At 36.8% G+C, this 19299-nt stretch overlaps 1 protein-coding gene across 1 annotated transcript in view; it reads right to left on the reverse strand.

The window, feature by feature from the left end:
• Positions 1-19299, reverse strand: part of LOC149259126 (L-galactose dehydrogenase-like) — a 90640-nt gene that overhangs the window by 46210 nt on the left and 25131 nt on the right. Inside the window, exon 3 of the mRNA XM_089375029.1 lies at positions 16164-16292. Within this exon, the coding sequence (XP_089231155.1) occupies positions 16164-16292 (129 nt within the window). The remainder of the gene's footprint in view (positions 1-16163; positions 16293-19299) is intronic.

Consider the following 19299-nt stretch of genomic DNA (forward strand, 5'->3'; position numbering starts at 1 on the left):
TAGACCACCCAGTTCTGCGACCAAATATAATCTAGCAGATCAACGCACTAGGATTCTTCTAAGATTCTAATGACAAAATTCATTCTGGCTTTGGGGTTAGGCTGAAGGAAAACTTTGCCGATCATGGATCGGTGAGACAAAATGTAGTGACCTTGCTAAATAAAGAGCCATTATTGATTTGAAGAAGTACTTACCTGGCCTGCTACTGCTGTTGCGGTGAGGGTGCTTCAAAACTGCTCCCGCACTCTCATTACCGAATAACCAAAACCACCCAGCCAAATCGAGTATACCTAGATACTCGATCCAGTATGCTTCTCAACCGATGCATACCGTTCCCCCGTGCCCAGAAACTTCAAAACAAGTAAGGCTCACAAACCAGTATGTGTAAATTTCCTCTCCTTCCTTCCTCCTCCAATAGCACCTTCCTCCTCCAACAGCGCCCTAATCAGTTTCCTCTTTACTCACAGCAAATACACTCACAGCAAAGAACACGCTCAAGGCAAAGAACACCCCCCCATCTATCTCCTCGACCTCTCCTTATGTACCCTCTGTTAACGGTGGTTGCTCCCTCCACCTATGAGCCCACCGCTTCCCTTCTCAATGACACCTCTCAACATGCAGAATCGGATTTTATCTTCAGGATATTTTAACATGTGCCCTTTTCTTTGCTTAAAATTTTTATATGTTTAATTAAAGTCTTAAGTCCTATGCTTAATTATTTGATTTTAGATTATCCCTTTAATAATTCTTTCATATATTTTATTTAAAATTTCTTTAAAATAGATAATTATATAACCTGATTTTAAGGCTTTACATCATTCCTTACATTTATTTTATTTATAACCATTTCTTTTACTTTATACTTTTAAACTTAATATCATTGGTGAGCACTCATTAATCATGAGGCATTAAGAAATATGGGCTGATGGTTAAATGCGACTTTTCTATATGAAGGGGTGTCAGGATATTTAATATTTTAGGTAACTTAGAATATAGTTAATAGTGCAGTGCATGCGATACATGCATATGTAGCTATCATATGCATGCATCGTATGCATGCTAATATTCTCGTGCTCTCTATTTTAATGATGGGTCATTACATACACCCCTCCTTCAGAAAACTTCGTCCCGAAGTTAGAGTTCAATACTTATAATAGTGATTAGTACATTCTTGCTCGGATTGAGTATTGAGGTTAAATTTTTACTTAATGTGAGAACACTATAAAATTGGTGTTTTGAATACTTTTAGGTTTATAACTTAATGATCATGCTCTACTTCCTCAGGCCCCCCCCCAGGCTATCACTACATCATCCTATCCTTCCTAATCTCTTCCGCTCCCATCCTATCCGTCCTCTACTGGAGTATGCCATGGCGTCAGTTGTACTGACCCTACCATTCATAAACTCCAAGGGTGACAGCGTTGGCTATACCGACCTGATCCCTAGTAGGCATCTGGCAGTCATCATCACACGTCTAAGGGAGCGTGACTCGCACAGTCCTCCCATGACTCCAGGGTTCGGAGGATAAACGGTGGGCAACACCTCCACCCCTCCCAGTAGAATCAGGGTTAATACCCTATCATGGAATCTCTTTGAGCCTTAATTGTTCTGAAGTTTCTGTCATCACGTGGTCATTTCGGTAATGAGATTTTATCTGCAATCATAAACACTTGTCCGTGCATTTATAACCTGTGCATTAATATTTTCAAAAACACATAGCTTATGTATATTTCATACATGTTATCTAAAGTATAACATACCTTGCCATAATCTATTCATGTCATTAGCTTTCATATTCACAATATAATCATTCTTTCGTGTATTGTTTGTGCATAAAACTCATGACTTTAAATTGCTAACTGACACTTGATATTTGATCTTACGAGCACATATCGCTATGTTCCAAACTTTCATAGATCTGAATGTGTTTGCTCCAGTAACAACTAACTGGGTTATTTGTCTTACTTGGTAACAAAATGCATCATATGGATAGTCATTAGCAAAGACAAATCTCAATTCCTTCTTTTAACAATATTGTTACTTAGATATCATTTTTGGGATTCAACTGCGTTAAGTAAGTCATTCAAACGTATGACCATTGTTACTTGTTGTGTTTTTTTTATATATAAATTGATTGAAATAACTAGCTCAAGTATGGTATGCAACACGTTTGGGGAACATATTTTGAACTAAACATTTCCTTTAACAATAATACACCGAACATTGCTCTATGTTTAAACTTTAAATAGTAGTACTCCTTCAATACCCTGGCCCTATGGGTTGAATTTATGCTCATGGAACCTTTGCTCAGGTTGTATTCATCACTTATCTATTTGCTAAATCAGGTCTGAATGTTACGCAAAAGCTTAGCTAATACAGCTACTAATGCTTTAAAATTAGAAAATATGTTAACCAAAGGACCAACTAGCTGAAACAAGAAGAAAATTTCCACGAAAAACAAAACAGATGAGAATAGATAATTTGGAGCAGATTGTAGTCAAATTGGGTGCAAATCCAAATGATTCCTCTTCAATACAAGCCTTGATTAGATCAAGAGTTACAGATATTCAAGTGCTCAGGAGAAAACTCAAAATATCAGCTCTAGAGCATGTTTAAACACCAGAGACAGTACAGAAAGAGAAACAACAATTGCTATCCCTGATTATCGACCAAAATAAACAGATATGGAAACAGGATCCAAAGTTAAGTAAAAGAGAAGAGTGAGCATAGAGGTGCAACAATCACTACTGAAGCAACGACTACAGAGGGGATCCATCAGAGAAGTTAGCAGAGACTTTGTCACGTCTGAGCATTAATATCAAGAAATTGATAATCTCAAAAAGATGCTTTCTATAAAGGATAATGAGATAAGGGACTTCAAGGATGAATTAGTAGGTAAAATGCGATCATAAATAAGGAGCAAGAAATAAAAGCTAAAATGCAAAAAGAATTTGATTAGTTCAGAAACCAATTAACAGGTACACAGTCACTTGGGGTAATTTTTGAGTAAGGAAGATATTATATGTGACTCTTTAGAGGTCTCTTTTGAATGTTATTTGTCCACTGTATATATTTCTGAAGTAAAAACCATTAAGAAAGCACCTACAGAAGTTTTCATACAACTTGAAGAAAGGTCTCATAGAATAATTTATACAAACTCAAATACATCTCCTATGTCGAGAAGTCAAAGAGAAATATCTACGCTGTTGACAGGTACAGAGGAGTGAGTCCCCTGGTAATTATAAAGGAGGATGACTAAACATTAAAATGAATATCTAGAAGATTGTAAGAATATAAACATCATTTGTCATAGGAGCATAAATAATAATAAAAACGAATCCATCCAAGCAAAGTATACCAATACAAGAGAATAACATCAAAATATTCAAGAAGGTACTTATCTCTAGAGAATATGTCAACTCCTTTTGTTCAACTCTTCAAGGAGTTAATCTCGTCCATATTATCATCATCAGGAAGTCCATATCCTCAAGGAATTCACAGCATCAAGGAGTCCATATCATATCATCAAGGAATTCACAGCTTCAAGTAGCATCTGCTTTAAATCTATGTCCTTTGAATAATTTTAAGTATATCATACAATGTTGCAATTATCATGTAGGTGCTTACATCACCCAGGGACTGTAAGGACTTAGGAAACCCCTAAAAATATCAGGGAAATGAAAATGTTGACAAACTCAAATCAAATTATAATATTCCCCTAATGAAGTTACATTCACCTTAAATGTTTTCAACATGATCCTAAATAAGATAGGTAAAGAACATGTCTAATTTTCAAGGACATTTCCGCTTGATAGAAGATGAATCTAATTTTCAACAGATTTTTAGATAAAAGCTAAGTGGCATAACCATATATTAAAAAAAAATGTTTCAGGTATAAGAAATTCACAGAGGTAACTGCAGAATTCTGGTAGAAATCAAACTACAATTATCCCAAGGAACCGGAAGGGACAGAGTAATAGTCACCTTATCAATTTACAGATACACACTAAAGTAGCTGATAGACCCAAACATTAGGGTTAGAAGACCAGAGAAAGGCTAGATTAGACTATAAACAACAACAGATAATGGTTCAAAACCATGAGGAGCATAACATCTCACTTAAATAGTTACCCAATGCAATCCAGATCTTATAAAATTTATATAAAGATGTCTGTAAGCTTCAAACTAAAATGCTTTCAGAGGAATTTGCTTTTTGACAATAAAATAAAAGAGCTTGCTATGGTACTCTAAATTCTAAACCATTTAGGGGATAAGATTGCTATATTCTGTTGTGTATTCTATTATATAAAACATGCCTGGTGATTTAATAGATGTTTTCGAAATTTAATTTTAGAGAGGAAATGTTCTATTTTAAACATACCAACAGCTGCATGTCAATAATAACAAAATAACAGAAGCCTGATTCAAATTTCTCTTGATTTTCAGTCCTCAAACGACTTTTCATTGGTCTCAAAACGTTGAGCATTTTGAATAGAAAAAAAAAAAAAAAAAGTTCCTTAAATCAGTGGAGATGAGACTTTTGACATTCTGCATAGATAATCTTGACCAAATTACACAATGTGTGCAGAAAGACATATTAATAAATTATGGTTTATACTTTTTTTTTTTTTAAAATGTAAACTACAACATCATGTTTACAGGCTCTAGAGGAAGTATAATCCATCAGTAAGCATCGAAAACAGCAAAAGTCACAACACCATAAGAAAAGGAAACTATTTCTGAGAATCTGGAGCCTAATGTTGCATGCATGGTGCACCATTATACCATGTCTGCACCATTATACCATGTCATACTTGAGCTTTGAGAATACACCCTTGAACTCCATGAAGATCAATTAGCTTGTTTAAAACTATTATTTGCCAATTATTCTTGATCAAACTTTCAGCATGCACAAACAGACTAAAGAAAACATACAAGATGTTATGGTAGAAAAAATGAAATTCTACAGTTCTCTAATATAGCACTGCATTGAATTCAATGGATTGGAGGCAGCAGTGAAGAGTATCTAGTAGTTTTGGGAAAATTGTATTTCCTGAGAACATCATTCTTCTACCCTCCAACATGATATGATAGACTGCTTTTTCAGATTCGCCTGGCTTAGAGATGACACTTACAAATATAATCATATTGATAACAAAATTATCTTTCAGTGTTTGAAATCCAGTGTATAAAATATCTCTATTCCTCAATGTTTCATGGAAGTCAAATAGTCTGAAAATTTGCTGCCTTAAATATACCGATGACACTTTCAAACTGGTGTGAAGCAAGTCTAGAATTTATAGGAAGAGGACATTATCTTTTCACACACAACTACGAGTAAGCACATTAAATCTCCGAATGGTAGAAAAGATCTTTAATAGCAGAAATTATCTTTATACAACTGTAACTATTCATTATGCAATACAGAATAATAATCTTTGACGATGGAAAACTTTGTTAATGATTTTGTAAATTTAGTGTTTCAAGCCATATGCCAGGATAAATACAACTTCAAATATCAAGAAATTTATCAATCCTCAAAAGCTAAAACAAACTTTTCAATATCTGTTTGAAGTGAGACTCCACTACAACACTGTGACAAGCAAATGGAAACTTTTAAATTAAAAAGTGCCTCTCCGCAAATCTAAAGCAAATTCACTCATTTACAAAGTTGAAAAGATAGTGTTGAAAACCCAGTAAGGAACTAAGGAAACACAATTTCGACTTTGTAAAATTCATGAACAAATTTGAAAAATTTAAAGTTAAAAGTGCAACTATGACAATGACTGGCATTCTATTCTTAATGATGATGAAGAAAACAAGTTTGTTAAATTAAGGTCCAAAGACCAACAAAACATCTCTCAATAAACCACCAAAAGTAAACCATAACAATTGAGAAATACAGAGATTGTTCTACAAGTTCATGTTAAACAAGGAAATAGATATTGTCTCTTCTGTGTGAAATGCAACCCAAATAACGAAAAGAGAACAATGTGCAATTCTTTCTAGCTCTATCATGTAAATTAACATGCTGCACAAACTAAATCACTAACTCCATTTAATTTATCAAAATGCTCGGAAGGAAAGAAATTTTCTGATCAAAAGAAAAAGAAAAAGAAAAAAAATAAATAAAAAAAATAAAATAAAAAATAAAATAAAAAAATAAAAAACACAAGTTTGAATACTGTACTAACCTTTGCCAAACTTTAGTTGATAAAATGAACCCAGGAGCAAACAGAGGATCTTCAACTCTATGCCATTTACCCTGCTAAGTCTCTCTATTGTTTCATCCTTCAAGCCATCCTCAGTGACAGAATCATTCTGCTCTACTGTTTCTTTAAATTCTTCATATTTTGAAATTGCTTGACATCCCGATGTATGTGGCCATGGTTATGGAGGTACTCCAGTGCCTTCAGAACATCTCGCAGGATTGTAGCAATGATCACCTCCTCAAACCCCTCTGGAAAGACAGACTTCATTGTACGAAGACAAGAACCCCCTGCCATGTATGGCATTACAACCCATAGGTTCTGATTTGCTACAAAAGAGCAATGTGCTTGTAAGAGATTTGGATGGCTGATTAAGCTCAATGTCTGTGCATCACGACGTATTTCATCCAAATTGCTGTTGCACTTCTCCAAGTCAAGGACTTTGATGGCGACAATCTCAGTGAATGGAATACAAAGAGCCCGATACACTATTGCGCTGACACCCTGTCCCACTTCCTCGTGGATTTTGTATTCAGATGAGCTCAGTGGATATTTTTTCTCACTTTTCTGACCCATGGCCGTTATTCTTGGGGGACTTTCAAACAGAACTAGTATAAATCTAAAGCAGCCCAGAAAACACCATTTTCAAGGCCCCAAATGTGCCCATGCCTCCCGTCCATATTAGTCAAACCAACATTTCATCCAAGGTTCTCAGGAGTCTGCCATAGATTCTTCAACATTCTCTGAAATATTCTGTGCTAAGAAGTTGATCGAAGGATCTCTAACAATGCAGACGACTTAGATAGAGACGCTTGTGCAGCCGGCTGGAAAAGATCTTGATCGTTTTTGCATTTTCTTGCAATTTTAAGCATCCTGATCAAACATCGACAGGAGGAGCAGTTTGATTTCCCCCGACGGCTTCTGGCGCAGAGAATTCGGGAGGGATGGATCCATGGAGCATTCAATCAATCTATCCGATTCCATCGTCATGTAGAAGCCAGAACCGCTTTACCTTTACCAGATGATCTTCATTACTCCAGAAACTAGCTCGGACTTAAATGCAGGACAAGTTACGACAAATGATTTTATAGAGACTTCCTCCACGGCGCTAATTCTCAAATCTAAGTTATATCAGTATACATTTAGCATTCCAATCCTCTGATCTCTTCTCTTCCGTTTCTGAAAATCGGTGTCTTAAGCCCTGAAGATTCAAATGTCATATTATTTGCCGCGCGTAATTCCGAACAGTCGGGAAACGACAACAGCGAACAACATAGGAAACGCTTTAAAGTTCAACAGAGTTCCAGATGTCAGGAAGCCCGCAATTTCTTCGGAGCAAATCTCAACATACAGAATCCGTCCACTTCCATTAAATCCCGTAACATCTTCGACACAAAATCACTTAAGCTTTCTCTCTTCCCTCGGTTTTCTTTAAGTTTAGAGCCATCGAAACTGCATCCTGCATTTATCTGCTGTAAAGCCAATTGTACGAGGTGACTCCCGTGCGCCAACAACTATCGTCACATCCAGATTGATCAAAAGTAGATTGAGAAGGAAACCCATCGGCGTGCTTGCGATCCTCCGGTGTTCCAGATTTGGACAGAACCTCCAAATCCATCAAGCTCCAAAGCGTGCTCATGTCGAGAATACTTTCGGAGTTCCTTGACCATCCGTTTTAACTCGAGCTTCTTTGGTCGTTCCTTGCCTTCATTAATCCACCCTTCCAACTCTGCTACCGCACTGCGCTTTCGAGCTCCAATCCTGGAAATCCTCTTATACAAACTGGCCGGCAAGTCCTGCGAAAAGGCTTCTCTTTCCTCGACTGTTTTCTCGGTCGCTACGACCTTCATCGAAAGTGCTCTGAAAACCCACATTTGACAAACCGTGCGCCTTTCATACAGATTATTCCCGCCGGCAAATAACCCATTCAAATAAGCTTCCCGAAACCCTATCGTATAAAGAGGACGGTAGAGTAGGGTGTCCAGGCAGCCTCCGTGGCAGGAATGTGGCGTGGACTGCCCCCATATCAGTGTCGGGAAGCTTCGTTTGCTGATAGCGGAGATGACAAGCGACCTCATCGCCGGTGCTTGTGCGTAACGAAAACGGGGAATTCATACGGTACTGACCGTTCTGAAGCCCAAGTATGAGGTAGATCGCTACCAAAATCCCTTGAATTGAAGGGTTTTCGTGGATGTTTTGTGTATTATAGAATGTGTAATGGTGCTCAGAGCGGTGAAACCGAGTGTGAACAGAGGTTTGAAATTACACATTTCCCACTCTCTGCACCCTGTCAAAGGATTTATCCGTCCTCACGCGCATGAATATAGAGACACTAACGGCCTTTTCCATTGTCGTTTTCCCTCACATAAACCCTGAACCCTCATGCTTTTTTTTTTTTAATAAAATTTCCCTGGTCACAAGGGCAGGGGTTTGAAATTGCGTTACGGGAGCAATACCAATACTAAATAGGTTAGAAATTTCAGAAAATCAAGCTTCACAATGACCAATTTTACCCAGCAGATTTTAACCACGAAATCTACACGACCGTAGGGCCTGTGAGGTCGCAGGGTTTGAACGACGCTCTGATACCATATGTAGTGACCTTGCTAAATAAAGAGCCATTATTGATTTCAAGAAGTACTTACCTGGCCTGCTACTGCTGTTGCGGTGAGGGTGCTTCAAAACTGCTCCCGCACTCTCATTACCGAATAACCAAAACCACCCAGCCAAATCGAGTATACCTAGATACTCGATCCAGTATGCTTCTCAACCGATGCATACCGTTCCCCCGTGCCCAGAAACTTCAAAACAAGTAAGGCTCACAAACCAGTATGTGTAAATTTCCTCTCCTTCCTTCCTCCTCCAATAGCACCTTCCTCCTCCAACAGCGCCCTAATCAGTTTCCTCTTTACTCACAGCAAATACACTCACAGCAAAGAACACGCTCAAGGCAAAGAACACCCCCCCATCTATCTCCTCGACCTCTCCTTATGTACCCTCTGTTAACGGTGGTTGCTCCCTCCACCTATGAGCCCACCGCTTCCCTTCTCAATGACACCTCTCAACATGCAGAATCGGATTTTATCTTCAGGATATTTTAACATGTGCCCTTTTCTTTGCTTAAAATTTTTATATGTTTAATTAAAGTCTTAAGTCCTATGCTTAATTATTTGATTTTAGATTATCCCTTTAATAATTCTTTCATATATTTTATTTAAAATTTCTTTAAAATAGATAATTATATAACCTGATTTTAAGGCTTTACATCATTCCTTACATTTATTTTATTTATAACCCTTTCTTTTACTTTATACTTTTAAACTTAATATCATTGGTGAGCACTCATTAATCATGAGGCATTAAGAAATATGGGCTGATGGTTAAATGCGACTTTTCTATATGAAGGGGTGTCAGGATATTTAATATTTTAGGTAACTTAGAATATAGTTAATAGTGCAGTGCATGCGATACATGCATATGTAGCTATCATATGCATGCATCGTATGCATGCTAATATTCTCGTGCTCTCTATTTTAATGATGGGTCATTACACAAAAAACCTTCCGGAACGTAGATTATCACTAGAAAATTAGGTCCACCTAGGCAATTTACATACATGACTCAAATCTTCTAAGATTATTTACGATTTACACATGCAGACTGGGTTTACAACATAACATGATCAGGTCGACGATGACTGTCGAATGGCACGGACACGCTGATCAAGCGCTGTCCCTTTTGTGAAGAAAAGGGAGTGTACTGCTAAGGGTAGTTGACACGTAGTGGTCAACAATTGCTAATCTGGAAATTGGTATTGGACTAATCAGAAAATTTGAAGTAAATTACTCTAAAGCATAGAGCATACCATTGTTATCTCAAATTAACATTCTATCTGTTGATCTGTGGTATGTGCTAGTAATTTTTCATGCTCTATATTATATATGCTTTATAAATTGTTATTTCATTTGCTGCAAGACGGAACATCTATTGGTACAGGTGTCTTGCATTAGGTGTTGGGTTTAGATCTATACCCATAAATCTAGATTCCTTATGATCTAACAATTCATCTATTAAGTTTGAATAGAGATCTACAGGTACGCTATCCCTTGGTCTCCAATTTCATGGACTGTGGAGAAAAATCGACCATGCTTGGATTTTGAGCTTTCATTTTGCAAGGTACTTTGCAGGAGGGTTTGGGTCAGTGATCCATTCACATACATCATTTTGTTTTGTAAGCTTGATGGAACTACATCATCATCATGTCTCATATATCACCTCAATCAGGGCAAGGAATCGAACCAGTGATTTCACATCAAGGACTGCCTTAATAGAGCACCCAATCACCATCTATCCAAGACCCCATGGACACGTACATCACTTATTTTAAAATCTCTCAAAAATATGATCTCTTTCTCTTGTGCTATTACAAAATTTACATGCTATTAAGAGCTAATTTACTTTTGTAAATATTGTAAATATTTGTAAATTAATTACCCACTAACCCTTGTTTATTTTTTGAAGTTTTGTAAATAATTATTGGGGTTTTATTTCAATTTTTGTAAATATTGGGTTCTTGGGTCTTCTCCATTTCATTTGTGTAGGTGATAGCTCAAGGGTTTGAACCAACAATTTATTTTTGAGACTTTCATTCAAGAGGAAGCTGATCTAGGCCCTAGAGGGTAAGATCTAGCCTTACCAGCTCCTAGTAACTCAACGCTCAGCGAGAAGAAGGAATCCGCTAGCCGTTTGGATCTTTTACAGTGGTTTTTTGAGGTAAATTTGTGTTTGCGGGGGTGTCATGGCCTATCTTGGCTAGCTGCAAGCCTTGTGAGGTCTTTCCTCCTTGGCCGTAGCCCCTAAGGGCTTCTTTTGCTTGACTGTAGTGCTTGTAAGGGCCTCCCTTTCCTTGCGGTAGGCCTTTAAGACCTTTCCTTGTGGGCAACAGCCCCTTTGTGGGCCTCCCTTGGCAGTCGCAGGCCTCTAGGCCCTTTTTCTTGTGAGCCGCAGCCCTAAGAGGGCTTGTAGCTCTTAGCCATGGGCCTATTTGGATTCTTCACACTAGCCGTTGGCCTTATTAGGCATTCATACTCTCATTACAGTCATTTTGGGCATACCTCTGAGTTTGGCACTGATACTTGTGATTGTAGGCCTATGGTGAGGGTTTGAAGTGATTTACATTGTGTTTAAAGTTAATAATTTGTTTTGCATACCTTCCATAGGTTGATCACCAAGTTTCAAGCATTAAACATCACTTGTTTGTGGTCAAATCTCCAAATTTCCATGCCCTAACTTTGCTAGCTATCTCTCTATAAGGTCAATCTATTATTGGCCTGTGTATGTGGGCTAACAATCTATGGTTGCAGCAGTCATAAAGATTGATCTTTGGTTTTGAGCTAAAACTTGGTGAGTGCAGGTATTGAGAAGTGATCTATTTCACATCTCCAAGCTTGGCATTGGTTATTAGGCCTTGTGGTTTGCTTCTCTTGCCCTCATCTTTCATCTGGATTGACTGCATAATTTATATCAAATCTGATATATTGACATAACAGTGGCACAATCATCATAATACAAGCCTAAAAGAACCCACACATTAAGCTAATAACTCATATAAGGCATCAATAATCAATTATAAGGATTTGATCTATCAATCTTGTTGTTTTACGCATGGCTGTCATGAAAATTTCAAGGCCTGAAATAAGCATATTAAAGTCTAATATACAAGGTTGCAGCAATAAGAAATCATTTTGCTAAAGATTAACGCTCATAAGAGCTTATATCTAAGTGCTCCTAAGTTAATAGTAAAGTGTTTGCTTGTATAAGAGTGGTTTATTCTCAAAGTAGTAATTTCATCATAAAAACCACTGCTAGCAATCTCTACAGAAATAATCACTTCATTGATTGTTGATTTTGAAGCTCTCTGTTCTTATTTCACAACGCTCTGTTTTGCATTGATTTCTGATTTCATAGTGCTTAAATGATATATCTGACATTGGTATTAATTGGCTAAACATTGGAAATCTTGTCTTTGATAATCATTGTGGTGGATGTCATTGAGCTCATAGCATATCTTGTCATTTACCAAATCATTGAATATCATTGATGAGCATTGGATTATTGGAGTAATTCAAAGTGTGTTTCTTTGGAAAATCTTTTTGCTTTATTACAAATTGGGCGTCATATATATCTTGTGGCATTGTGATTTTAAATTCCTCTTGTGCATCATAATCACTGTTGTGGAATCAAATAAATCTTGTTGAAGAACTCATTTTGATTAATAAATTCCATTAACTCATTCGCTCATCATCTTGCATTTTTCATTCTAGCATTAGTTGTGCATTAATAAATTTACCTCCAAGCATAAGCTTGGTTGATAGAAGGATAGGACAACCCCTCTCTCTCAGCTTGCAATGCTTGACCCTTGCACTAAGATTAAAACAGTGGACCTTGTAGTTCTCTTGTGGATGTCCTTTGTAAGAATAGAGGCACCTAGGGCATTAGAACTCCACGGGAGGTACCATTAATGAGGCCATAGCCTACTTCTTGTGGGCCTCTTTCTACAACCTTCTTGTGAGACTTGATTCAAGACGGCTAAATTGAGGGTTTTCATCTAGAATAGGCATTTAACTAAAAGTAACCAAGATCTTGCATCTCAGTTAGTTTTAGGTGTTGCATCTCATATAGGATAGTTTCTCATCCTAGCAGCAATTGTTCATCCGGTAACTTGGTATCTTAATTCATATTTTGCAAGTAATTTGACTCCCAAGGCACTGGTCTCACACTTAAGAAATTCCTAAATCCAATTATGTTGTGCTAAATAATTAAACTTGCCAGTCATCCTTAACCAATTTGCAAGGCCATTTAGTTGTGTCTCCCGAATTCATTATCTCATCCATAGGGACTTGCCCCCTTAGCCTGCTATAGGAAGACAACTTAAACAAAGAGGGTCGGGATCAAAGTGGTAACCCCTGCCCTGAGCGTTGTCACATTCATGTGTACAATTTGAGCGACAACATGTACCTTCGATTTTGACAAAGGGCATTGATGATTGGGTAATGTTATTTTTTCACAGTGTTCTAAGCTATAATAATAACAATTTCATCCACTTTCATTCGCCCAACAACAGTTAATCAATTATAAATAGAATAGTAAACAATAAGTGCACAAGAGAAGATAGCCAAGCACAATGAGACACACACAGATTTTGGTCAAAGACCAGGGAAAAACCCCACAAGGGAGAAAACCCAAAATCAATTCTTCTTCTTCTATTAGTCAATCATTGTTCAGCATGAGATACATAGGCCCAATAGTACATCCATAAACCAGTCAAAGTTAATGCTTTGACTCTCCAAGTTAACCAATCCAAAATAAGTCAATAATGAGAGAGAAAGTCAAATCTGGTCAAACATAACAGTCTGCAACAAAGGGCTGAAATTTACACCTGTGAAGTTCGGTCAACCACAATCAACATCCAGCCAAAATCAACGGTCAAACCTGCCCAGAAAAGTTCGGTCAACCCAACAGATTATTTGGCCTTCTTCAGTCAAACTCAGTGAAAACAGATCCAAAATCTCCTGCAATTCTTGGTCAAATTCCAGTCAGACCTGTGGTCAAACCCTAGTCAAACCTACAGTCAACCTCAGAAAATGTCCCCAAAAAAGTTTGATCAAAGTCTCCAGCAATTCGGCCTCCCAAGATAGTCAAGAATTAGGTCAAAGCAGCCCAAGACAAAGAAGGTCAACGCAGGTAGAAAACAGATCAGAAAAGTCAACTTGTTCAAAACAGAAAACATCCTCCAACTCCTTCGCACATGTGAAACTCACATTGATATGAAGTGATGGATGCCAAAATGATCCTCAACAAAGGTGTATTTATAGTTGACTTATAAGGGTCAATTTCCTCTTGAGGCAGACTTGACTTTTTTATGTTGACTTGGTCAAGGGTCAGAAATTAAATTTTCTACTTCAATTTTAATGATGAAATTCAGACTGTAACTGCTAATTTTCAATAGGAAATATGATCATTTTTCCATCCATTTATTTGTATTACATTGAAAAATATTGGTACAAGTTGCAACTCAAAACATGGATTTTGTATGATGGGTTTCAATTTGCCTTTTAGTGATTTAGCTATTGTCTTTTCAGCAACAACATTACAGCAAACAAAGCTTGCATGTCAAAAAACCAGGAACTGCAACATTTCAAAGGGCTGATCCTTGTGGTTAGTGCTCTTGTTCTTCTCATTGTTATCTCAGCTTTTACATATTCTACATAGGTTTCCAGGTGTCAATTAAGTCCAGTTCTACCACCATAAAAATCTATAGAGCCTATTGAGAAGGGAATTCCTTTTAAGTTTTAACATAATCATCATTAAAAAGAAATGTGAAAAAGAAAAACTGCTATAAAGACACTGGTTTGTCTCATAGACCCTTCATGGACCTTACTGCAAATGAAAAATAGTTACAGTTAAATTTCCTAAAGCTAAACTGCATTTTTCTCATGTCGAAGGGCCAATAATGGAATTTCATGCTGCCCTTTTTTAAATTTCCTGGGCCTTTTCAGAACTGGCAAGTGTAAGGGCTGTTCTTAATGCTATATATAGTATAGCCTGTTATGCTTACAAGCCAAATGTTTAAGGTGAAATTCAGATTTTTAATATTTTTTATTATTATTATACATATAATTGTCGTCCCCAACCCACTCTTCCATGAAAAAATTGGGGTTGAGGTCTAACCATCCCACAGACTCATCCCCCCATCCCCATTGTTCCCTCATCCCAAAAACCAATGCAACATGGGTATAAACATATAAGATTAAAAGGACAGTTGGTAAAAGTCAATCATTCTAGAACAGCTTGCTTATATCTTCTCAAGCAATTGCATCGATGTAAACAACGAAAATGACTAATTTGAATCATTGTGTAGTTGAGATGTGAGATTGTAATCAATTGCTCTGTTATCTGTTGAACGAATTCCAGCAACAAGTAAAGACTAAGTAGCATTTTATCTCTCATTTTTTGTGTTGTTTTGTTTTTACATGTAACCAAGCAGCCCACCCATAAGCAAGAGTGAGATATTCCTCATGGTTCACAAAGAGCCTCAATTAACAACTGGCCCATGAAGAAAGAACATGTCATAAGCAGGGTTTGAACCTGAGTGGGGAGGATAACAATTATTTTCAACCACTTGAACTAAACCAAATTGACGAGAAACATTTTATCTCTTGTTGCCTAGTATTTCATGATATTGTCAACAATGTTAATTATTTAAAGATTGTGAAGTTTTCTATCCATGTTCCTTTAGTATGAGGTTCATCTATTTGTGGTTCTATTCATCACAAATCTCTTTCTTTACAATAAAGACAAATGTGATGTGTTGAATTCTCATTTCTGACCTTTAACATGGACAAAAAGGTTTAAAATTTAAATACCCTCAGGCTTATACTGGACACTACAAAATACCAGACAATAAAGCTAAATGTGAATCAAAAGATTGATCCCTTAGAAGGAGCCTTGATAGAGCCACATCTAGTAAGATATGACCTAGAAATCTAGGGTTATCATCTGATCACTAGCTTCATTGCAGTCATAAAAGATCGTTTGACCTTGAATATTAGGAGATTCATCTTTGCTAGAGTCAATATGTCATTTTATACGGTCACAAAACAAGAACCCCTCACACGCCCTACATCTACTAGTTTATCAGAACAAGATATCATTATATTGACCTTGACAAATTTATTTTCGTGGGATACACACATGACAGTTAATGATTAATTCAGTTGTATCAAACTACAAGAGCACATTGATCGCTGACAACCAACAATGCATACTCTAAAATTCCTTTTATGCTTCAATTAACTGAATTTTTATCATCCAAGGAAATTAATAACACTGTTTTCTTTATTTTTTTAAATTATACCCAGGAATGAATAGTGAGAATTGGATAAAGGCAACCACCTGTTGAACAGAGTTCATGCCAACCAACACTGAAGCAATATCCTTGTTCTTCAAGCTATATTGCAAAGATAGTTTTGAGATATTCTTCCCCTTAGCTTTGCAATGAGCTGCAGCAGCTGCACATGCAGACTAAAATAGAATAAACCAAAGTTAAACAGGGTACTTCCAGCATTTCAAGTGAGAGGATAACATTGATCACATCTCATAAATTGACTTGAAAAACAGTGCTGATAGAAGCAAAATGAAGAGAGCTGCATGCAGAAGATAGAGATAAAGGGAATTTTTGTGAATGTGTTCAATCACAAGAAATACAACTAAAATTCACCTGAAACAGGCCAGAAAAGGATGTGATGATGACAACCCAAGTTGAATTGACATGATAAGATGATAAAGAAACTCACAAACAACTTTTCGTTGAATATAAAGAACAGTATTTCAAAAACAAATGGCATACTTGAAAATGTTTTTTCAATAGTTGACTCCAATATATATACTAATCGATTTTAACCATTCGTGCACAGCTATACAAGGCATGAGGAAGAAAAGCCTCAAAAATATAAATTTTCAATACATTACAAGTACTTTACCTATCGATATCTTTCTTTAGAAAACATGAACTTATTGTTTATCTGGTGATAATACTATTCAACCATTTATAGAGCATTTTATTAAATACTCAAAAAGAAAAGATATAGTTAATGTAATCAGTACTAACACGAGGACTCTCTGTCACCCTTTATTTTGAGTCTATTCTTCATAAAACAAAAACAAAAAAAGGGAACTGTTTATTTTAAAAGTTAGGTATTTGTACTTTTCATTGATATTTCAAATGCAGGTACATTATAGAGCACAAGGGGGACTCACAGGTTCCAGATAAGCTGATATTTCAAACTAGAATGTGAAACAGAAGTCTAGTATCAAAACTCTATCTTCCACACATTCTTGCATAAAATATTATGAAAGGGAAACCTCTTTGGAATGATGTTTGATTAAGCATTAAAAAGGATATTATGTATATGCCAGACAATCATAGGTGCAGACCTCTACCATTCAGGACAAACAGCAAGTCATTACGGTGTGCATTGTTCTCTTTCCATTCAGCCACTCCATAATCTTGATGAGTTTGAAAATTATTTTTTATTAGTAGGCACTTTTCTAGCTTTCTCCATCTTATATCTGGATTCTTCTCATGTAAAGATTCAGTTATTCTTGAATAATTGACATCCGATTGTTCAGGAATAAAGAATTTCTAAGACAAAACATAAATCATATGAAAGGATCTGAATGGATTATCACAAGGTGACCTCCTATTTGGCAAAATCTACATTACATGAAAAGCCAGGAAACCTTAGGTCCTCTGCCATGTACTACCTGAACAATCTTTTGATATACCTGATCTACAATTATTCAACAGAGCAGCTGTATTCCCTACGGTCAGTATATTCAATAGATGGTACAATATATCAGTACAACCCATATGAATGTTTACTGCTTCGCCACGGTCATTGTGTTCTTTGATCTTGAAATTGAGAAACAGATCTATAAACGAAGAGGTGATTGAGAACAAACTATGCACACTAAAGAATCATATATTTGGTCCCATGAGGGAATGCATAAAAGCACTAATAATATGCCCCTGGCAATACAACTGTTAATCAGACGACGAAAGCCTCCCAAAACATCTAACACTGGATTGCATACCTTAGTTGTTTAAGACAAATCAAACAAAGGTTGGATAAGGTCAATTTAGAAATCGTTTTGTGGATCCAAATGAACCAACCTACTCCCTCAAACCCAGTGAAGCTGTTCTCCAACTGGATTTGGATGGACCTCTAAGTAGTGGCCACTCTTCGGTTCAGACTACTTCCCAATTGCCCTTTCTCTTTGAAATTTCAGCTCAATGCTCTTGTTCTACTACTCGACATATGCCCCCTTGAGGGAAGTTAGGTCCCCTTTACTACTGCTCCAAGAGGCCCCATATGTTGAAGTTTAGCATTGGACTAGGCTAGGTATCAAGCATGTAGTAGTCATCCAACGTATCACTTATGAAACTTGCTTAATTTATCAAGTAAGCTGTTTTTTATGATTTCCCTAAGTCTAACTTAGAAAAAACACATTAACTAAGTTAATAAATTAATGTTGACTATTGAGCTAGAAAAATCTAAGGAAATGTAATTTAATTACAATAGTGACTCAGAATTAATCTCAACCATTGATCTCAAGTGAGGTGAGATCTAATCTCAACCGTCAATCACTTTGGAGATTAGTGTTAGCAATTTAGTTCAAGGAAGAATTATACAAGATAGTCTAAGGAAAGAAGAAGACACAGATTTGAGAAGACCATTTTCTCAATGCGAGATCTCAGCAAAATGTGAAGGACTTTCATCCAGAAGTCAAGGCCATGGGAGGAGCATATCAAGAGAGATTTCAACAGCAACAGATCACTCCCAGCAGGACGCTACAGCAAGTTTATCTGATCAGCAAGGTGCAGCCACACATGTGAGGCCTTATTCGGCTAGAGATCTCACATGCACCATGTGAGGAGGGTTTGTACTACTGGTACAAGTGCCCAGGTGTGCAGGAGTCCAGATGAGCCACACAAATGAGGGCAGGTTGCAGGCTGAAGCAAATAGCAGGTCATCAGAGTGTTTCAAAGGATATTTGGAGAATAATATAGCTGGTACAGGTGCCTAGAAAATCTCTATCATTGTTGTAGCTTGTATTTTTCAGTAGGGTCATTTTCCCACTTAGAGAGCCCTCATTGTTCTAAATAATAAAAGTTAAGCTCAGTTGGAGGGTTAACTTTTGTGTAAGAATTATTTCCTGTGTTGAGTTCTGCCATACATTTCAGAGTTAAAATTCCATGTGTTTTAATTCAGTAGGTGCAGATTTAAATTTCTGGGTTATAAATTTACTAGGAATAATAAAGCAGCTCTGGAATTTGAAGTTTAACACCATAAAGGGAAGTTTTACTCCAGAGAGATTTAGCTGCATTTGTAAGTCATTGCCAGCTATAGGAGAGTCCAGAATACTATAGCTATTTCCACTTGATTTTTTGCTTCATGTTTTATGTTAGGTTTCTCACACTTGTCTATGACTGAAAAATCCATAGCAAGTATATAGAGCATTTTTAATA

Source organism: Pinus tabuliformis, chromosome 6 (assembly GCF_031772625.1).
Source record: "Pinus tabuliformis cultivar Carrire ecotype Pingquan chromosome 6, CPIR1, whole genome shotgun sequence".
NCBI lineage: Eukaryota > Viridiplantae > Streptophyta > Pinopsida > Pinales > Pinaceae > Pinus > Pinus tabuliformis.